The sequence below is a fragment of the Leptonychotes weddellii genome, chromosome 8 (genome assembly GCF_054177405.1).
Source record: "Leptonychotes weddellii isolate Sample4059 chromosome 8, ASM5417740v2, whole genome shotgun sequence".
Taxonomy (NCBI): domain Eukaryota; kingdom Metazoa; phylum Chordata; class Mammalia; order Carnivora; family Phocidae; genus Leptonychotes; species Leptonychotes weddellii.
In genome coordinates, this window is record NC_138376.1 from 32,596,231 (window position 1) to 32,614,443 (window position 18,213).

An 18,213-nucleotide genomic window follows, 5' to 3' on the forward strand; every position below is an offset into this window, starting at 1 on the left:
CCTGTTTCCGCAGGCTCACCTCTCTCCAACCCTGCCCGGGTGCCACCAGCTCACAGCTGTAGCTTGCGCCCAGGCTGTTCTGCTCAGTACCCCCCAGAAACCCTCGTGTCAATGGGCTGCATGGATGACAGGCCTCCTCCTACAGAACGCAGACGCTCTCATCTGGTTTCCGTACAGATGAAGGCTGTCTATGGCCAGCAGGGACTCAAGGCTAGGGTCCTGCATTCATGTCCCCTCTGCTTACAGGGCCATCCAGTGACCTCTAGAACAGAGTGAAGCCTCACAATACAGGTTGTGATAGGAAGGCATATGTTCTTTTCTTTTGGAAATGGTCCATGAGAGTGACCAGGGACCTGAAAGACCATGAGATTTTTGAAGGCACCTGGACCCAACTAGTCCGAGAAGAGACCAGTGGCTTTGCTAGCTGCTCATCACAGACAGAGCCTAGCTGGTCTACGTTATCCTCCGATGCCAACGGCATCACATGACACTAGATAGGGTACCGTGGCTCTTATGCCTGAGTGGATCCTGGGGCTGGGGAAACCGCGCTGAGGGACTGCATGGAATACGTGTGAACTCTAAGGGGATGTCAGAAAGCACTCCAGATCCTGGCCCAGCTGCGGTCCCTGATGGTACTACACTTGACACTGCGTCCAGAGCTTGGCGGCAGCCTGTACCGGGGATCCCATCAGGTGACCAGATTCTTGCTCAAAACAGAGAGGGAACTGGCCACATTCAGTTCAGCACTCAGCACCTGACCCAGACATGCCCCTGGGGGATGGGGAAGGTTCTCTGCCAGCCCAGCAGTAAGGGGGCTCAGTGGGACTTGCAGCGGCCCAGGAGGAACTCTCTGGCGCAAGCAGTGCGGACCGAGCCTCTGTGCAAGCCTGGCTAGTCGCAGCGTTGGGTGTTAGCACCCCGAGTTACCGCTCTACACGGGTGTATGGCTACATGGGGGCCGGAGGGCTTGGGGAGTAGGGCCAGTCTGCTCTAGCTTTTCTTTCTTGGAAAAGTTGAAACTCCAAGTAGAAGGGGAGATAGCTGGGAGATCCAGATGGAATGGTGTGAGCATGAACTCCCTTTCTTGATACCTCAGGTATTGTTACTTCTGCCCTGCACCGGGCCCCCTCTCTCCAGCTCCAGACCTGGATCTCTCTCCAGGCTGACAGTGGTGCAAAGTGAGGTGGCAGTGGAGAGGGGCCTAGAGATTAGCTACGAAGGGGAAGAAGAGATGACAATAAAGGCCGAGGAAGAATGCCCAAAAGTTTGATTCAGGGTTCAAAGATGGTGGCCAGGCCACCCTCCTCGTTGTCCAGCACCTCCGTCTCCAGCATTGGCTTCGTTTTTTTGAAAAGTGAGGGAAGATTCTTAATGTGAACTTCTTTTCGGAACTGCTCTCCCAAGGGTTTCTGTGGAAAACAAATAAGAATTGATGCTGGGCCCGGAGTAGCGGGTTGTTTGAAAGATCATGACTGGGACACCTGGGTGGCTCAGTCGGTTCAGCATCTGCCTTCGGCTCAGGTCATGATCCCAGGGTCCTGGGATCGAGTCCCACACATTGGGCTCCTTGCTCAACAGGGAGCCTGCTTCTCCCTCTCCCTGTGCTCTCTCTCTCTCTCTCTGACAAATAAATAAATAAAATCTATTAAAAAAAATTAAAAGAAAGAGCATGACTCCAGCTGGTCTCTGGTCTGCACAGACACATGGTCTAAGAAGACCACAAGGGTGGGTCCAGCCGGTTGGGAGCACTAGCAGAGGCATTCCGGGAGGCGCGTGACCTACCCCGATGCAGCCAGCAATGAGGCGTTTGAATTGGTCCTTCCGGCGCTTGTCAGCCACTTTCTGCAGAGAGGGGTTCAACAGCTTGCAGTCAAACTGGTCCAGAGAGTCCTTCTGTATGTCCGGGATCTGTTCCATCACAGCTCTGATCTCCAGGTACCTGGGACGCTGTGGAGTGGGGGTATATAAAACTACGCCATGGCGCAGGCGGGGCCCTGCCACCTTTCCCATCCCCCGCCACACCCATGTCTCGAGGCGGCACCAGCTGCTGACTTTTATGACGGCCCCACTGCCCAGGAGCAGGCCCCGAGGGCTGAAGCTGCAGCGGACCCGGCCTCCCTGCTGTCTGACTCACCAGTGCCTCGTAGATCTGGAAGGCCAGGTGCACCAGGGAAGCCATGCAGCCGTCGTGCTGCCCGTGCGTCTGTAAGCCCTTTAACACGCTGGTGAAAAGCCACGTGACAGCATCTGCGAGCAGTGTCCCTGACAGCACCTGGGGACACAGCTGTGCTCAGGGCCAAAGAGGTACCCTCAGAGAGCCCCAGCAACCCAATTCTTCCAACCGAATGAATCCTCATGGCCCCAGCCTCTCGTAAGGGGTGAGGAGAAGGGGTGATTAACCATACTTGTTTGAGCAGAGGCCAGCAGAGCTGGGTGGTCGTCCTCTGGCAGGACAGAGTATCCTTCCAGGCAAGGGAATTGAAGGCTGTAATTAATAGCGCCGTACAAACATCCTAGCGGGAAAGGATGAAGGATTACAATGAGAAAATGAACACAATTTTCTGAGTAGGCCTATGCATGAGGAGCTAGAGTTTTCATAGGTAAACAGGAACGTGATAAAAGCAGCTACTGAAGACGAGCTTATTCCCTCTCTGTGTATCAGGCAGTCAAAAAGAAGAAAAAACAATCCATACAGAAGAGAAAACCTATGTGTAAGGAGACCAAGCTCAGGCCGGGGGGGGGGGGTGCTGAACACCGTAACATGCCCGTGTGTTTTTCTGAAAGCCTTTGCCCATGCCAGCATGGGAGACACCTTGACCTTTCCCACTGTTTTCTGGGGGCTTTAGGAACCAGGAACTTAACCCATATAAAGTGGCATTACCCAAAAGAATTCTTTGATGGCATCACAGGTTGAGAAAAGTGGAAGCTGGCGCCATACCCGGAAAGCAGAAAAACCTCCCCTGCCCCCTCTACCCACCTCATGCTTCATTAGACATTTGCCCAGGTCTGTAAGCTCCGTCATGGTGGAGGGGGCGACCTCTGTGGCCATCATCTCTTCATCTGTAAGCAGAGAGCAGAATGTTAAGCTCCATCCTTTCGGAACAGAGAAGAGCAGGCCACCACGTAAGGGAAAGCTGAGTACCCCAGGTTGACTTGGAGCAGTCCTGAGACAGCCCCCCAGCTGCCTGAGAGGCGCAGAAGCCCCTGCCCATGGCAGGTCTAGAGATGCACCTGGCTGAAGTTTGAAAAATAGTGGGAAACAGGAGATTCTCTGAACAGTTACTCAAAAAGCTGCAAACATTGAGGATCTTTTGTGGTTGAAGTATTTGAAGACCCCACTGTAGCAGGCACTGACTTAGTTCCTGGGGATGTAACAGGAATAGGATGAAGTCCCTTCCCTGATGGGAGTTTACATCCTAGTTAGGGAAACAGGGAATACATGAAGTAAAACAATGTCAGGCAGTGTTAAGTGCTATGAAGAAAAACAGAGCAAAGGAAGAACACAGAGTGGCTGGCTGGGGTGGCTAGTTTTTCTAAGTTGGTCATGGAAGACCTTTCAGAGGTGACATGTGAATGAGGCAAGGGGACAGGCCATGGATACAGTTGGGAGAAGAGTTATTCTAGCGGAGGAAACAGCAAGGGCAAAGGCAGTCCGGTGGGAGTATGCTGGAGGAATACAGCAAGAGGGCCAGCAGAGAGATAAACCAGGTGGAAATCTCCCCTAGCGCAGACTGCTGGGGAAACCATTTCTACACGAGCTGACCTGGATACAGAAGGGACAGTATTTCGGAGTCTAACGGCAGACCTCTGGAGGGCCACACAGCAGGCTCACTTACCATCTCCATCTGTAGGGGGTGCAGTACCATGGTCAGCACTTTTCTTTGAAACACAGCACACCGCTAAAGCAAGAAAGTGGGGTTACTGGGCTTACTGCCACCAGATAACAGCCACCTCTGGCCAATAAATCCCAAACGGTCTTCAGGGCAGATGAAGATGGGGGAAAGTGGGGCACTGTCCAGGCACAAAATCACCTTTATCAGCAGAAATAAAGGTTTGACCAGACTGCTCTGGTCCCCTTTAAGTTCAATTAACTAGAGGGAAATGACAGAATTTTCTGAGAGTAGGTGACCAGGAGAGAATGGCTGATATGGATTTGGTCTGCTATGGATCTCAAACAAATGAAATGACTGAAAAAGAAAAAAGAAAATTAGCCACCTTCATGCCCAAGTTTTAAAAATTTTCCCTATTTTGGGGCGCCTGGGTGGCTTAGTCGTTAAGCGTCTGCCTGGCTCAGGTCATGACCCCAGGGTCCTGGGATCGAGCCCCGCATCGGACTCCCTGCTCGGCGGGAAGCCTGCTTCTCCCTCTCCCACTCCCCCTGCTTGTGTTCCCTCTCTCTGTGTGTCTGTCAAATAAATAAATAAAATCTTTAAAAAAAAAAAAAATTTCCCCCCCCCTATTTTGACAAAACTAGGAAGTTACTCCTACCATTAATCCAAATTTCTCCTGCTATTTTAGACCATTCCCGCATATTCTGGTCTTACAAACACAATACAGTTTACAATTCACAGAATGTCCTTAAGTTGATTTAAGGACTACCTGGCTTCTACCTAGTTAATTATTTCTTAATCGATCTGTCAGTAATGCTGTAAACATGCCTTAATGGGATTGGGTGAGCAACCAGTTCTTTTTCCAGAAAAAGTCTTCCCTACTACCCCTACGTCCCACATGCCACTTACTGATTAGGTCCATGACTTCTCGGGTTAACATCCTCACCAGTTGTTCTTCTAACATCTCTTGAGACTCTGGGTTGTCATCTGCGGTGTCATCTTCCCCACTGCAGGAAAGGAGGGGGCCAAGTTCCACGGGAGTGCAAAAGAGGGAAGGACAAGGAAAACAGTGACCCTAACCAGACCCTCTGTGCTCACTTCCTTCTCCTGGCTTCCTTTGGTCTACATTCCACACAAATGCTGGGAATGGGACAACAATGATCCACTGAGACAGACATTATTACTTGACTGTATCCAGTTGGCTAGAGGTACTGGATCAAAATCCAAAGTGGGTAAGGATGTCTCAGCACCCTCCTCAGGCAGCTGAAGATCCCTCCTATAAAGGCCTGACCGGAGTATGCCTAACGGTCACAGACAAGCAGGCTCCCATCTAGGCTGAGAACGGCCATAACCTGCTGCTTTCTAGCCCTGAACGGCAGCATTTTCCACCAAGAGATGAGACGCTCCTTACCACAGCAGGCTCCTCTGGTTGATGACTTGCCATTTCTGGGAAAGCCTCTGGGAAAACAAAAGGGAAATAATGCTGATAGTGGGGAGGAGGTTGAAACAGATAATATCTAAGGTCCACTTCATGATTAGAATGAGCCGAGGAGGATTCTAGGTCTCAATGACAGAGCCCTGGGAAGCCCCACAAGGTTAAACCAGCAGATGTGGTTTCTAGAACCTCTCCCACGCCCATGACAAGGACAGGGTATCCTATGCTTGGAAAAAATCAAAGATACTCTAGAATTCCCAGGTCTCTCTGGACACTGTTCTCCACCTAGCTGGTCCTTTTGCTTAATCCCACAGTCGGGGAAAGAGACCCAGGGAAGGCACTCCCCTGACCACCTCTCCTCAGTTAACTGGAGGTCAGGAGCAGAACTGGAGTCTGCAGGTCTTCATGGGCAACTGAACCAGTTTAGTTCTTGGGAGGTGCTCAATCCGCTGCAGCAAGCAAAGCCTGCTGTGTTGGGACCGCTGCACGGACCTCTGAACAGGGCCAGGAGACAACACTTTCAGGAACTCCTGACTTGCAAGACTCATGAGAGGCCAACCTGCCTGAGGGTCCTCTTTGCTCCCTTTTCTGACCAATCTCTTACCATGTGGAGGTAGGTGAAAAGAGGTCCAAGGATTGGAGACACCAGGGCTTCATAGTGCTCCGGGGGACAGAAGAGCACCAGAGGCTTCACAAAGACCCATGGCGCGGTGGGTTAAGAAGTTTTAGCACGTGAGCACAGACCCCTCTCATTCTAAGGCACCCCTCTCCTGCCACGTAGCAGGATATCCCCATGGGCAGAGTCAACCCCCAAAGGACCTGCAAGATGCCAAGAACATTCTATGTTAATAGACAAAAATCCGGGGCGCCTGGGTGGCTCAGTCGGTGAAGCGTCTGCCTTCGGCTCAGGTCATGATCCCAGGGTCCTGGGATCGAGTCCCGCATCGGGCTCCCTGCTCAGCAGGGAGTCTGCTTCTCCCTCTCACTCTGCCCCTCCCCGCCACTTGTGCTCTCTCTTTCTCTAATAAATCAATAAAATCTTAAAAACAAAAACAAAAATCTTCAATCTCTTTTCCAAAACCCCGGGCTGCTCAGGAATGGCTACTAGGCTGCACATTACAGACACTTATTTGCCCGGAAGGAAAAAAAGAGGAGGAACGCTCTCCTTTGCTAGTCTCCTTATAACTTCAGGGAAGAAAGATACTCTCAAAAACATTTAAAGAAAAAAAAAAAAAAGAGTCCAAATGAGAATGAAGTATGAGAGGAAGCACCTGATAGGATGTAGAAAAGAGATTAAAAAACCAAAAAAACCTTTATCTTTCCTATTTCCAAGAAGTGGGATGGTCAAGATTTACCCCTAAGGAAAACACTTTCCAGCCCCGCTGGCCCTGCCTTCCTGTTTTTCCTGCATTTCCGCCAATCTTCTCGTCCACTTCCTGCGGTTATCACACAGTTGGATAAATGATCCCATCTATTCCACCTACTCAGCTCTGTCTCCTCTGGTGCCTGAAAGCTGCTCCTGTCTGCAACCCTCCGGCCCTTTGGGTTTTGGGTTATCTAGGGACTTTGGAAAGGATATGAAGCATGGGTCTGAGTCGGTAGTCAGGAATATTGTTCAAGTTGACAAAGGCCGAGCTGAGGAGCTGAGTAGCAAGGTGCTCCACAGTGTAGAAGTCCTGCTGCATGGAAGGACCCGCCTTCCCGAGAATATGGAAACTGTAAGGGAAAATCACGGCCAGTGACAAACCCCACCTTTGTCCCTGCCAGCCCCGAATGCCCCAGGAATTTCTAGCCTATGCTAAGACTTCTCAGCTAGAAAAGCAATTGCATTTGGTTCGTAAGAGACCTTCAGCTCAATCAGTAACACACCCCTCACCCGCCTTTAAGGGAACTTGATAGTAGATTTAGCATGTTTTTAAAGAGAGATGTTGGCACCCAAGATCAACAGTAGCCTTCATTACTTCATAAGCAATATGGATTTACAACACAGTCTCTTTTGGTTAGCCTGGCTGACCGGAGCACTGGGTGAGTGAGGACAATGTCTGGGGTGTGGTGTGCTATGGGAGGGCCGGTTACCTCCCCATCCTACAACCAGGACCCAAAGACAAAGTCTGGCTAGCGGCCTCCAGAGTCCCATTCAAAGTAGCTGAGTAGTGAGGGCTCTGAGAAAATGCAGCCTCACTCACTGGATCTTATACTGTGGTCTCAGCATTTTATGCACCGGAAGCAGACAAGTTAGGCATAAAATCTCAAGTCATGGCTAGGGCGGAGACACATATGACAATTATAAAAAAGCAAATGCAAGAAAGCCAGCCAATTCATTTCGGTGTCACACTAGGATCATTGGCTTCCTGTCAAATTTTGGCCTCATCTTACCTGTACACTAGACTTCTACATCAGAAGTCCTATCCATGGCATTCCTATACTATGCATGCCTAAAAAGAGACTAGAGAGAAACAGCATTGGTTTCTTACCAGTTTTCATAGAGGGTGCAGAAGAAACGCTGCATTCTTTCCAAGACCGTTTTGTAGACAGGAGAGTCATTCAGTTCCAAGAGAGGTTGAGGTAAGCCTAGAGAGAGAGATGGGTCGGGAACATGCTCTTCTGCTGCCAAGGGTCTTAACCTGCCAACACCCTACGGCAGGCAGGTGAGTTTTGGGGGTGGGGGTGACAACTGCCGTAAATGCGAAGCAGCTGGCCATGTCTTCTACCAGATGGAGGTGCTAAGAGCCCCCCTTGAGGTGACTGCTACAACAGTGTTTTGGTAGGGAAAGGGCGAAGCTATTTCAGTACGCAGGACTTCAGGCCAGACCTGGGCGCTCCAACTTTTTGCCTGGGTTTCTTCAGATGGTACTTATACCAAAACACATGGTGACAGCTCAAAATGATCTCTCCATAAAGCACCAGGGATGCCCCCCTCCCTTTTTAAGTTGGGGAACCTCTTTTTCAAGCAACATTTTATGCAAAAGCCCAATATGTAAAACAGATCATAATGAAACCCACTAATCACAGTATGACAGAGATCTGTAAGATCCAAAAGATCTAGATTTCTCATCAGAGGCAGTTTTTATTTCAAGTCTTGCTCATGGCTGGAAGCTGACAGAGGGAACTGTTTGTCCATTCTAGTATGTTTTGGGCGAACATCTATTTCTATGGCAGGAATTCCTGGTTTAATTTGAATAACTGAATGGCAGGGTAGGGGAGCGGGAATGGGTGGTGAAGCAACAGCTATTTTTTATAGTAATTGCAAGACATTTCTCGGAAGTTCTATTTTTATTATTTTCTGTAACCTTTAGTGCAGTGATGCCAAAAGGAAAAGGCCCAGGACCGTGCAGGCCGAGTCAGACAGACACGAGCTCCAGCAAGGCCAACTGACACCCTTCTTTTCATGAATGTCACAGCCGAGGAATGCTCACTGGCCTGCTTACTCACAGCCAGGCCCAGGCAGAGGTTATGGCTGGGAACGAAGAGATACTGTGGAGGCTGTGATGGTGAGCCAGCACAAAGCTCCAGAGATGCGTATAGCGTTTAGGCAACTCTGGACGTCTCTGGCTTTAACTTCTGACCACTGCCTCGCTCTGTGTCTTCCAGCCGTGTGGGACACCCCTCTCTATTCCCTGGATACACCTCTTTCCTGCATGCCGCAGCATCTTGTACCTGCCTTTCTGTCTGCCCAGAAGGCTCAACATCTTCTCTTGCCCCCAACCTGATGAGCTCCTTCCTACTTATCCTTCAAGTCTCTACTAGGAGGCAGTCCTCTGACTCCGCTCCAACATGGGTGATGTTTCCCAATAAACACATGGCCACTTTCCTTCCCAGCACATATCACAGGATTGCATAATTATTTGCTAATGGGAAAAATGAGTTAAAGCAGCATTCGAATCAAGGTAACAACTGGGAAACATGGTTTAGAATCTATTAAGATTTTTGATTATATACATACAATATATTGCTAATTAAAGATATTTGAGCTTAACTGCTTTTAAGATTTATTTATTTGACAGAGACACAGCGAGAGAGGGAACACAAGCAGGGAGAGTGGGAGAGGGAGAAGCAGGCTCCCCGTGGAGCAAGGAGCCCAATGCGGGAGTCAATCCCAGGACCCTGGGATCATGACTTGAGCCAAAGGTAAACGCTTAACAACTGAGCCACCCAGGCGCTCCAAGATTTATTTATTTAAGAGCTTAACTGACTTAACACTTTTTTTTTCATATGTGAAAGCAGGAAAAGTCTGCTAATATCCTTCAGGTCAAAAAGACCATCGTTTATTTATCATCTAAAGGCTCTGACACACCCCTCTACCTGGAAGGGTTAACAGTGCAGAGGGGGGTGGCAGAGGGGAACAACTGCCTTGGAAGACCCAAGATAATGAAGTGAATGCACTTGTTCCTAGAGACTCTGTAGGAGCTCCACACAGAAACAGGCAGTTGAGGTGGTGCCAGGCGAGGAGGAGGTGACGGGTGACATGGGTACCCCAACGCTGTTGCGGGAGTCCATTAGAGCTAAGGTAAACTTCAAGGAAAGAAAAGAAGGTTAGATTTCTTACCTAAAATTGCAGATTTCTCCGCTTCAAGCATATCCAGAGCCTTTGTGAAAGGCTCTGCCATCTTGGCCAGCATTTCTGATGCATATAAAGTATTGTGAGTTCTGCAAGAAACAAGGATGCTATGTGAACTTTTCCTAGTCAGCTGCAGAAGGAAAGAATGGGTTTCACCCCATAATTCAGTGATACTACATATCCACATAGATGGATCTCCTGGCCAACACTACTCCCCACAGGGTAAAGAAAATAAGATACAAATACTTAAATGTTTCCCTGGAAATGGGAATAGACTATTTGGCTGTATAGTATTCAACACCTAAAAGCATCAAGATGAGAAGCAAATCCTGAGACAGCTGGATGATAGCACAATCTAAAGCCAGAAATACAAATTCTTTTTTTTTTAAAGACTTTTTTAAAAGATTTTATTTATTTGACACAGAGAGAGTGAGAGAGCAAGCGAGAGAGAGAGAGCGCGCACAGCAGGGGGAGCAGCAGAGGCAGAGGGAAAAGCAGGCTCCCCGATGAGCAGGGAGCCTGACTCGGGACTCGATCCCAGGACCCTGGGATCATGACCTGAGCTGAAGGCAGATGCTTAATGACTGAGCCACCCAGGCACCCCAAGACTTACTTATTTTAAAGAGAGGGAGAGAGAGCCTGTATATGCCACGCATGCGAGTGGGGCGAGGGGCAGAGAGAGATGGAGAGAGAGAATCCCAAGGCGACTCCAAAAGCCCAGTGCAGAGCCCAATGCAGGGCTCGATCCCACGACCCTGAGGATATGACCTGAGGGGAAACCAAGAATCAGATGCCCAAACAACTGAGCAACCCAGGCACCCCAAAGGGAAATTCTCTTAAATCTGAGACAATGCCTGGGCACTCCCAGTTTGCAGACTGCTGGTGAGAAAGGAGGAAATGTCAGAGGCTCTGTGCTTTCACAGGCGGGAACACAGCGGGTAATGAAATGCCCTCACTTTCAGATGTCTGGTATTCATTCTAAGAGCCTGGACCCTACAATGCTCTGACAGTTGCTTCTGCCTCCTGGAAGAAGAGTCACAGTTCCCAACAGAAGACCAAAATGCCTTACCTGAGCAGTCCCTGGCTGTGTAGAACTAAGGAGCAATGACTATGGACCTGAGCTACCTGCCATCCACAGCTATCAGCCCTTCCTCCTGCCCACAGCAATGGCACCACCAACAATCTACAGCCAGAGAGTGTAACTACCTATTTTTCATTTAAAAGTTAATTATAAAACATTTCAAACATAGGGAAAGTTACAAAAAAATAAAAATTGTACAAAATACAAAAGTTACAAAAAAGACACCAGCAGGGTTAAATATTTAAGATGCACACCGAACAGATCATTTCAGACCATGCTTATTTAAATTAAAAAACACTCAACACTTTTTTTTTTTTAAATCTAACCATGTACACTCAGTACAATCATTTCAACTTTTAGAATGCCACTTAATTAATTCTAGTTAATCTCCCCACCTCCCTGAGGGCTAGTAAGTTCATTCCCTCTTCTAGCAATGAGCTTTTCTGCAGTTCTTGTGTACATGTGTGAGTTTCTCTATGGTGGACAGAAACATGTAGAATTGCTGGATACTTGTGCTTTGCAACTCATGTGCTGCACAAGTCTTCTAGTCTGTGGCCTGACTTGCTTATACTAATATTTCCAATAGGCTTTATGCCCCGTTTTTTCCATTGTGGTAAAATACATATAACATAAAATTTCTCACTTTTAAGTGTACAGTTCAGTGGTACTAAATACACTCAGACTGTTGTGCAACCATCACCACTATCCATCCCCTATTTTTTGTCTTATAAAACTGCAACTCTCTACCTATTAAACAGTAGCATCCCATTCCTCCCTCCCTCAGATCCTGGCAAGCACCATTTTACTTTGACTTTAGGATTGTGACCATATTCAGCATCTTGTGTAAGTAAAACCCTACAGGATTTGTCCTTCTGTGACTGGCTTATTATCATTTAGCACACTGTCCTCAAGGTTCATCCATGTTGTAGCATACTGAAGAACCGTCTTCCTTTTAAAGGCTGAAAGATACTCTACTGTATGTAAATATCACATTCATCCATCGATGGACACTTGGGTTGCTTCCACTTTTTTTTTTTTAAGGTTTTTAAGCAATCTCCATGCCCAATGTAGGGCTCAGACTCACAATCCTGAGATCAAGAGGCCCATGCTCCTCCAACTGAACCAGCCAGGCACCCCTGCTTCCACGTTTTAGCTAGTATGAATGATGCTGCTATGAACTTGAGTGTATAAATAACTCTTGAGACCCTGCTTTCAAGTCTTTTGAGAACCCAGAACTGGAATTGCTGGATCATATGATATTTTTATTTTTTTGAGGAACTATCCAACTGTTTTTTGCAGCAGCTGTCCCATTTTATATTCCCACAACAGTGCACTCCCACAATTCTTATTAGTGTCTGCTTGATAGTGACCCGCATACTCCTTAGGCTGTTACCTTCTCTTCAATCTTTTTTTTCTGTTCGTCAGCCTCATTAATTTCCATTGTCCTATCTTGACTTTAAAAAAATTATTTATTTTTAGTAATCTCTACACCCAATGGGGGGGCTTGAACTCACAACCCCAAGATCAAGAGTCACATGCTCCTCTGACTGAGGCAGCCAGGAACTAACTTTCTTCTGCTCTGGAAATCTGCCTTTGAATCCCTCTAGTGAATTTTCATTTCAGTTATTGTACTTTTTCAGCTCCAGAATTTCTTTTTGGTTTCCTGTTAGGTTTTCTATTCCTTTTATAGATATTTCCATTTTGTTCACATTGTTTTCTTGACTTTCTCCACATCTTCTTTTAGTTCTTTGAGCATTTTTAAGACGGTTGTTTTAAAATCTTTGTCTAGGGATGCCTGGGTGGCTCAGTTGGTTAAGTGCCTGCCTTTGGCTCAGGTCATGATCCCGGGTCCTAGGATTGAGCCCTGCATGGGGCTCCTTGCTCAGCAGGGAGCCTGCCTCTCTCTCTCTCTCCGCTCCCCTCGCTCTAATAAATAAATAAAATCTTAAAAAAAAAAATAAAGTCTTTGTTTAGGGGAGCCCAGGTGGTTCAGTTGGTTAGGCATCTGACTTAATTTTGGCTCTGGTCATGATCTCAGGGTCGCACTGAGCATGGAGCCTGCTTAAGATCCGCCCCACCCCCGCACCCGCCCTTTCTCTCTCAGTCAGTTATGCATCTGCTTTCCACTCAGTCCGTGATCCCAGGGTCCTGGGATGGACCCCAGCGTCTCGGGCTCTCTGCTCAGTGGGGAGTCTGCTTCTCCCTCTCCCTGCTGCTCTGGCTTTCTTATTCTATCAAATAAATTAATGGAATCTTAAAAAAAAAAAAAATTCTCTCCTTCCTCTGCCCTACCCCCACCCCACTCGCGAATGCTCTAAAAATAAATAAAGTCTTTCTCTAGTAGGCTTGACATTTAGATCTTTTTCAGAGATAGTTTCTGTTGATTTATTTTTTCCTTTGAATGGGTCATACTTTCTGTGCATGCCTTCTGATTTTTCGTTGAACACTGGACATTTGAGTCTAATGATGTGGTAACTTTGAAAATCATATTCTTCTTCCCCATACTGATTTTTTTGATTGTTGTAGGCTGTCTCTAGGCCAAAGATCCACTGAGGTATAAACTCAATGTTTTCTCAGGTCTTTTCTGAGCCTTTCCCTGGGTATGCACAACCACTTTTTAATTATCCCCATATATGCAGTTGTTCTGGAATGCCATAAACTTTATTTTTTTAAAGATTTTATTTATTTGACAGAGAGAGAGATAGCGAGAGCAGGAACACAAGCAGGGGGAGTTGGAGAGAGAGAGAAGCAGGCTTCCCGCTAAGCAGGGAGCCTGATGCGGGAGTCGATCCCAGTACCCTGGGATCATGACCTGAGCCGAAGGCAGACGCTTAACGACTGAGTCACCCAGGCGCCCAAAGATGCCCTAAACTTTAGTCTGGCTCACAAAAGGGGAAAAGTTGAAAAATGAAAGGGGAGGGGGTAAATGGCCTTTTAAATCTCCTGAATGTTACTTCAGCAGGAGGGGAAGAATCTTGCAACAATGTCCGTGTCTGCACTGGTGTGATCAGAAGTAGCAATCAGTGATCAGAGCACAGATCTCCAATATTTAGTGAACTGGGGCCTTTTTGCCCACCCTGGTTCTACAAGCTGTGTGCAAGCTGCTCCAGGAACATGTGCACAGCTGCCTGCCAAGGGGCTGGGGGCTAGGTAGCTGCTATTGCGCTAAGAGCCGATACTGACTGGAATTACCCACAATTTACCATTCAAGTCTTCCTGTGGAAGTTGCAAGCCTTCAAGATTCCAGAGTTCCAAAATCAGATTCTGCCAGTACAAATGTTATCTAGATGGGGTGACAGATTCCTAGTGCTTCTCACTCTGCCATCTTCCTGGGCTTTAGTTTTAACGCAAACGTACTGACCTTCACCATGGTTTGTTCTTCTTGTGTCTTAAGAACTCATTCACTATCCTGATACCATAAATACAGTCTAGGAGTCTTTAGTGTATTAATCTATTTGAAACTTCTTTTTCTGTATGATGACAGGAAGGAATCCACTCCCCCCCACCCCATCCGAGAGAGCCAACTGTCCCTGCATGATGTGTTAAATAATTTAGCTTTCTTTTTCACTGACTTACATTACTTCGGTCATTACTTCTGTCAGATCAATCTGTCACACACACCCCAAGAGCCTACCTGGACACTTTTACCATTGCATTGAACCCATCATCACCTAAGAAAGATTTCTACTAAAAAATGACCAGTATCAGATTAATTTTATAGACCAGGAGTCAGATAGTATATATTGGAGACTTAACCAGCCATATGCTTTCTCTCCTGAATATGCCACTCTGCTGAAGCACAATAGCAGCCATAGGCAATAAGCGAATGAATGGGCAAGGCGTGCTCCAATAAAACTTTATTTATAAAATATGCAGAGACCCATACTTGGCCCTTGGGCTGTGGTTTGCCAACCCCTGCTCTAGATCTAATTATTTGTAAGAAATATAAACTAAAGTAGACTAAGTTAAACAGTGCTATGGAGATGCAATCAGCAAAATCCAAACTAGGGGAAACCGTACAAGTACAAACCTAGTTTTTTCACCAAATAAATTGAAAAGAAGACAGGGCAACTAACAAATTTAGACATCAAAGACATCTCAAACACTACGAACAGACCGAGTTTGGATCCTGAGTCAAACAAACAAACAAAAAACACCTAAAATATTTTGGTACTATTTGCACACTGATGGGACATTTGGTGATGTTAAGGAATTACTGTTACTATTTTAAGATCTAACAATGGATCGGTAGTTTCTTTTCTTTTTCCCAAAGATTTATTTGTCAGAGAGAGAGAGAGACAGAGCAAGAGCAAGCGCGCATGCGCAAGGGGGCGCAGCAGGCAGAGGGAGAAGTAGGCTCCCCACTGAGCAAGAAGCCTGATGCAGGACTCAATCCCAGGACCCCGGGATCATGACCTGAGCTGAAGGCAGACACTTCACCAACTGAGCCACCCAGGCGCCCCTGGATTAGTAATTTCTTATTTGTAATTTCTACATCTGTGTTTACAAGTGCTTTTATGCCTATCTTGTCCTCTTTGGCACTGTCAATGTCTAGTTTTGCCTCCTCTGTGGAAGATGGTATGAACTCCTTGTCTTACTGACAACTAAGCAAACGTATTTTGCCATTCATCTGTTTAAGTGTTTCAAAGAATAAAAGTAAATTCCTTTTTGATTAGTAGCATACTTTAGGACTAGATTTTTTTTTGTTTTTAGCTGGCCAGACTCTTAACTGGAGGGCTATGTACCATCTTCGGGAATCAGATGACGCATATTCTTATTCCAAACCACATTCTGTACTGTTCACCAGTATCCCACTGGAATTAACGGGAATTCATAACCTATTTCCTTCTACAGTCCTGAAATTACACTGTACCTTCTCTCATTCACTCGTCTCCGTGATTCCAAAAGGCTGTGTTAAGTTTCCTGACCTGGGTTCTAGTACTTTGGAACATTGTTACCAAATAACTAGCTTTTGCTAATGTGAGGAGGAGGCGCAAACCAGTGCCTTAGGGAGGCCCCCTCCAAGCTTTGTCTCATTCACAACAATCCTCTGGGGGTTGGTGAGTTTTATTCTCCCCATGTAACAGATGAAAAAAGGAAACTCAAGTAAGGTTGTGACTTTGAGTAGTTGCAGCACACTAGTTGCCAATGATTTTAAGATAGAGACCTTTCTGGGGGCGCCTGGCTGGCTCAGTTGGTAGCACCTGAGACTCTTGATCTCGGGCTTGTAAAAGTTCAAGCCCCACATCAGATGTAGGGATTACTTAAAAATAAAATCTTAAAAAAAAAAAAATGGAGAGTCTTATGTGTTGCTCTTCTAGGAAATGAGCACAACCTTGGGGGCACAACTGCATTAAGCAGCAATTCAACAATGCTATTAGTGTGTGTCCATGCCCATGGCTTAGTGACTCTAGGCCACATCTAGGCTCAGGGAGCTCAGATAAATTAAATAACGACCACAAGGTCACAGCTAAGGACGCAGTCTTCTCTACCCCTGCCTTGGTACAGGAAGAGGGCTATGACCCTAGTGTGCATATGTGTGTATCAACCCCCACCTTGTTTCTAAGTGTGCCATCCTCTTGCTCACCTTTGCTCATGCTGTTCCCCTCACCTTTCCTCTTCTTTGCCTCAATTGGCTAATAAACCTTCAGACTTCAACTCCATTGTTACCTGACCCTCCATTCTCTCCATCAGAGTTAAATGCTCTCTCCTCAATGCTCCTGAAGGCTATTTAATGAAGCCATCAAAGATTTACCTGCTATCCTATGGTTTACAAAGGGTTTTCAGAGCAATGATTTCATTTGGTTTTCACAAGAATGCTGTACGTTAGTCAGAACTGATGTTTACTGAAGAAACACAAAGTCTAGTTTTGATATTAAAATAAAGCAGCCTTAGAAAATGGCTGAGATTTGAGAAAATACCTCAAATAAATAAATAAAATCTTAAAAAGTATATACAATTCAGTGCTATTTAAGATATCACAATGTTGCCCAACCACCAGCTCAACTTTTTTTTTAAAAAAGATTGATTTGAAAGAGACAGTGAAAGAGAAAAAGTGTGCACGCACGTGCGAGCATACAAGCTGGTGGAGAGGGAGAAGCAGGCTTCCCGCCGAGCAGGGAGCCCAATTCGGGACTCGATCCCAGAACCCTGGGATCATGACCTGAGCCGAAGGCAGATGCTTAACTGTTTGAGCCATCCAGGCGCCCCTCAACTTTTAATATGTGAAACTTCAGGGAAGTTCAGGGAAGGACAAGGGCCAATGGCAGGTCACATCCTCCATCCCCCACCCCATAGTCATTAAGTAGGAACAGTTAAGTAGCAGCAGTTAATCTCCATTTCTCCCTTCCTCCAGCTCTGGCAACACCAATTTACTGTCTCTACGGATTTATCTATTCTAGATATTTCACATAAATGGAATTATACAATATGTGGCCTTCTGTGTCTGGCATCTTTCACTTAGCGTAATGGTTTTGAGGTTCTTCTACATTATAGCATGTTAACAATACTTCATTCCTTCTTATGGCTGAATATCTGAGTTTAAACTGATTGGCTATTGTGATAGAGTGCAAGCAGAACATTCATCAGCAAGTATTTGTGTACCTGCTGGCAATTATTTCGGGTATACGTGCAAGAGTGGAAATGCTAGGTCATGTGGTAATTCTATATATATATATTTTTAATTTTTTTTTTTTAAGATTTTATTTATTTATTCATGAGAGACAGAGAGAGAGAGAGAGGCAGAGGGAGAAGCAGGATCCCAAGGAGCAGGGAGCCTGACGCGGGACTCGATCCCAGGACCCTGAGATTATGACCTGAGCCGAAGGCAGACGCTCAACCATCTGAGCCACCCAGGCGCCTGGTAATTCTATATTTAAATTTCTGAAAAATTAACCATTTTCTTTTTTCCATAGCAGTTGAACCATTTCACGTTCCTCACCAGCAATGTACGAGGGTTCCAGTTTCTCCTCATCCTTGCCAAGTTAACAATTTTGGGGGGGTGCGGGCAGGAGGTGGTGAGGCATAGAGGGAGAAGGAATCTTAAGCAGGCTTCACACCCAGCATGGAGCATGACACAGGGCTCATTCTCACGACTGGGATTATGACCTGAGCTGAAATCAAGAGTCAGACGCTTAACTGACTGAGCCACCCAGGTGCCCCATAATTTTGTTTCTTTTTTAAAGATTATTTATTTGAGAGAGCAGAGCGAGCGAGAACACGAGTGGGGGGAGGGGTAGAGGGAGAGGGAGAAGATACTGGGCTCAGTCCCAGGACCCTGAGATCATGACCTGACCCAAAGGCAAGCACT

The 18,213-nt window shown here is 46.6% G+C and overlaps 1 protein-coding gene across 3 annotated transcripts in view; it reads right to left on the minus strand.

Moving 5' to 3' along the window:
* Window positions 1-292: 292 nt before the first annotated feature.
* Window positions 293-18,213, minus strand: part of XPO5 (exportin 5) — a 52,217-nt gene continuing 34,296 nt past the window's right edge. For 2 of the 3 annotated variants that reach the window (XM_081828310.1, XM_081828308.1), the window contains 12 exons: window positions 9,812-9,912; window positions 7,740-7,836; window positions 6,845-6,981; window positions 5,870-5,967; window positions 5,242-5,288; window positions 4,740-4,837; window positions 3,837-3,899; window positions 2,978-3,060; window positions 2,406-2,513; window positions 2,135-2,272; window positions 1,783-1,947; window positions 293-1,409 (listed from right to left, as the gene is read on the minus strand). In XM_081828310.1, the coding sequence (XP_081684436.1) occupies window positions 1,272-1,409; window positions 1,783-1,947; window positions 2,135-2,272; window positions 2,406-2,513; window positions 2,978-3,060; window positions 3,837-3,899; window positions 4,740-4,837; window positions 5,242-5,288; window positions 5,870-5,967; window positions 6,845-6,981; window positions 7,740-7,836; window positions 9,812-9,912 (1,273 nt within the window). In that variant the 3' untranslated portion in view covers window positions 293-1,271. Of the gene's footprint in view, window positions 1,410-1,782; window positions 1,948-2,134; window positions 2,273-2,405; window positions 2,514-2,977; window positions 3,061-3,836; window positions 3,900-4,739; window positions 4,838-5,241; window positions 5,289-5,869; window positions 5,968-6,830; window positions 6,982-7,739; window positions 7,837-9,811; window positions 9,913-18,213 lie in introns of all 3 variants that reach the window. The other variant, XM_081828309.1, reaches the window with a different exon arrangement.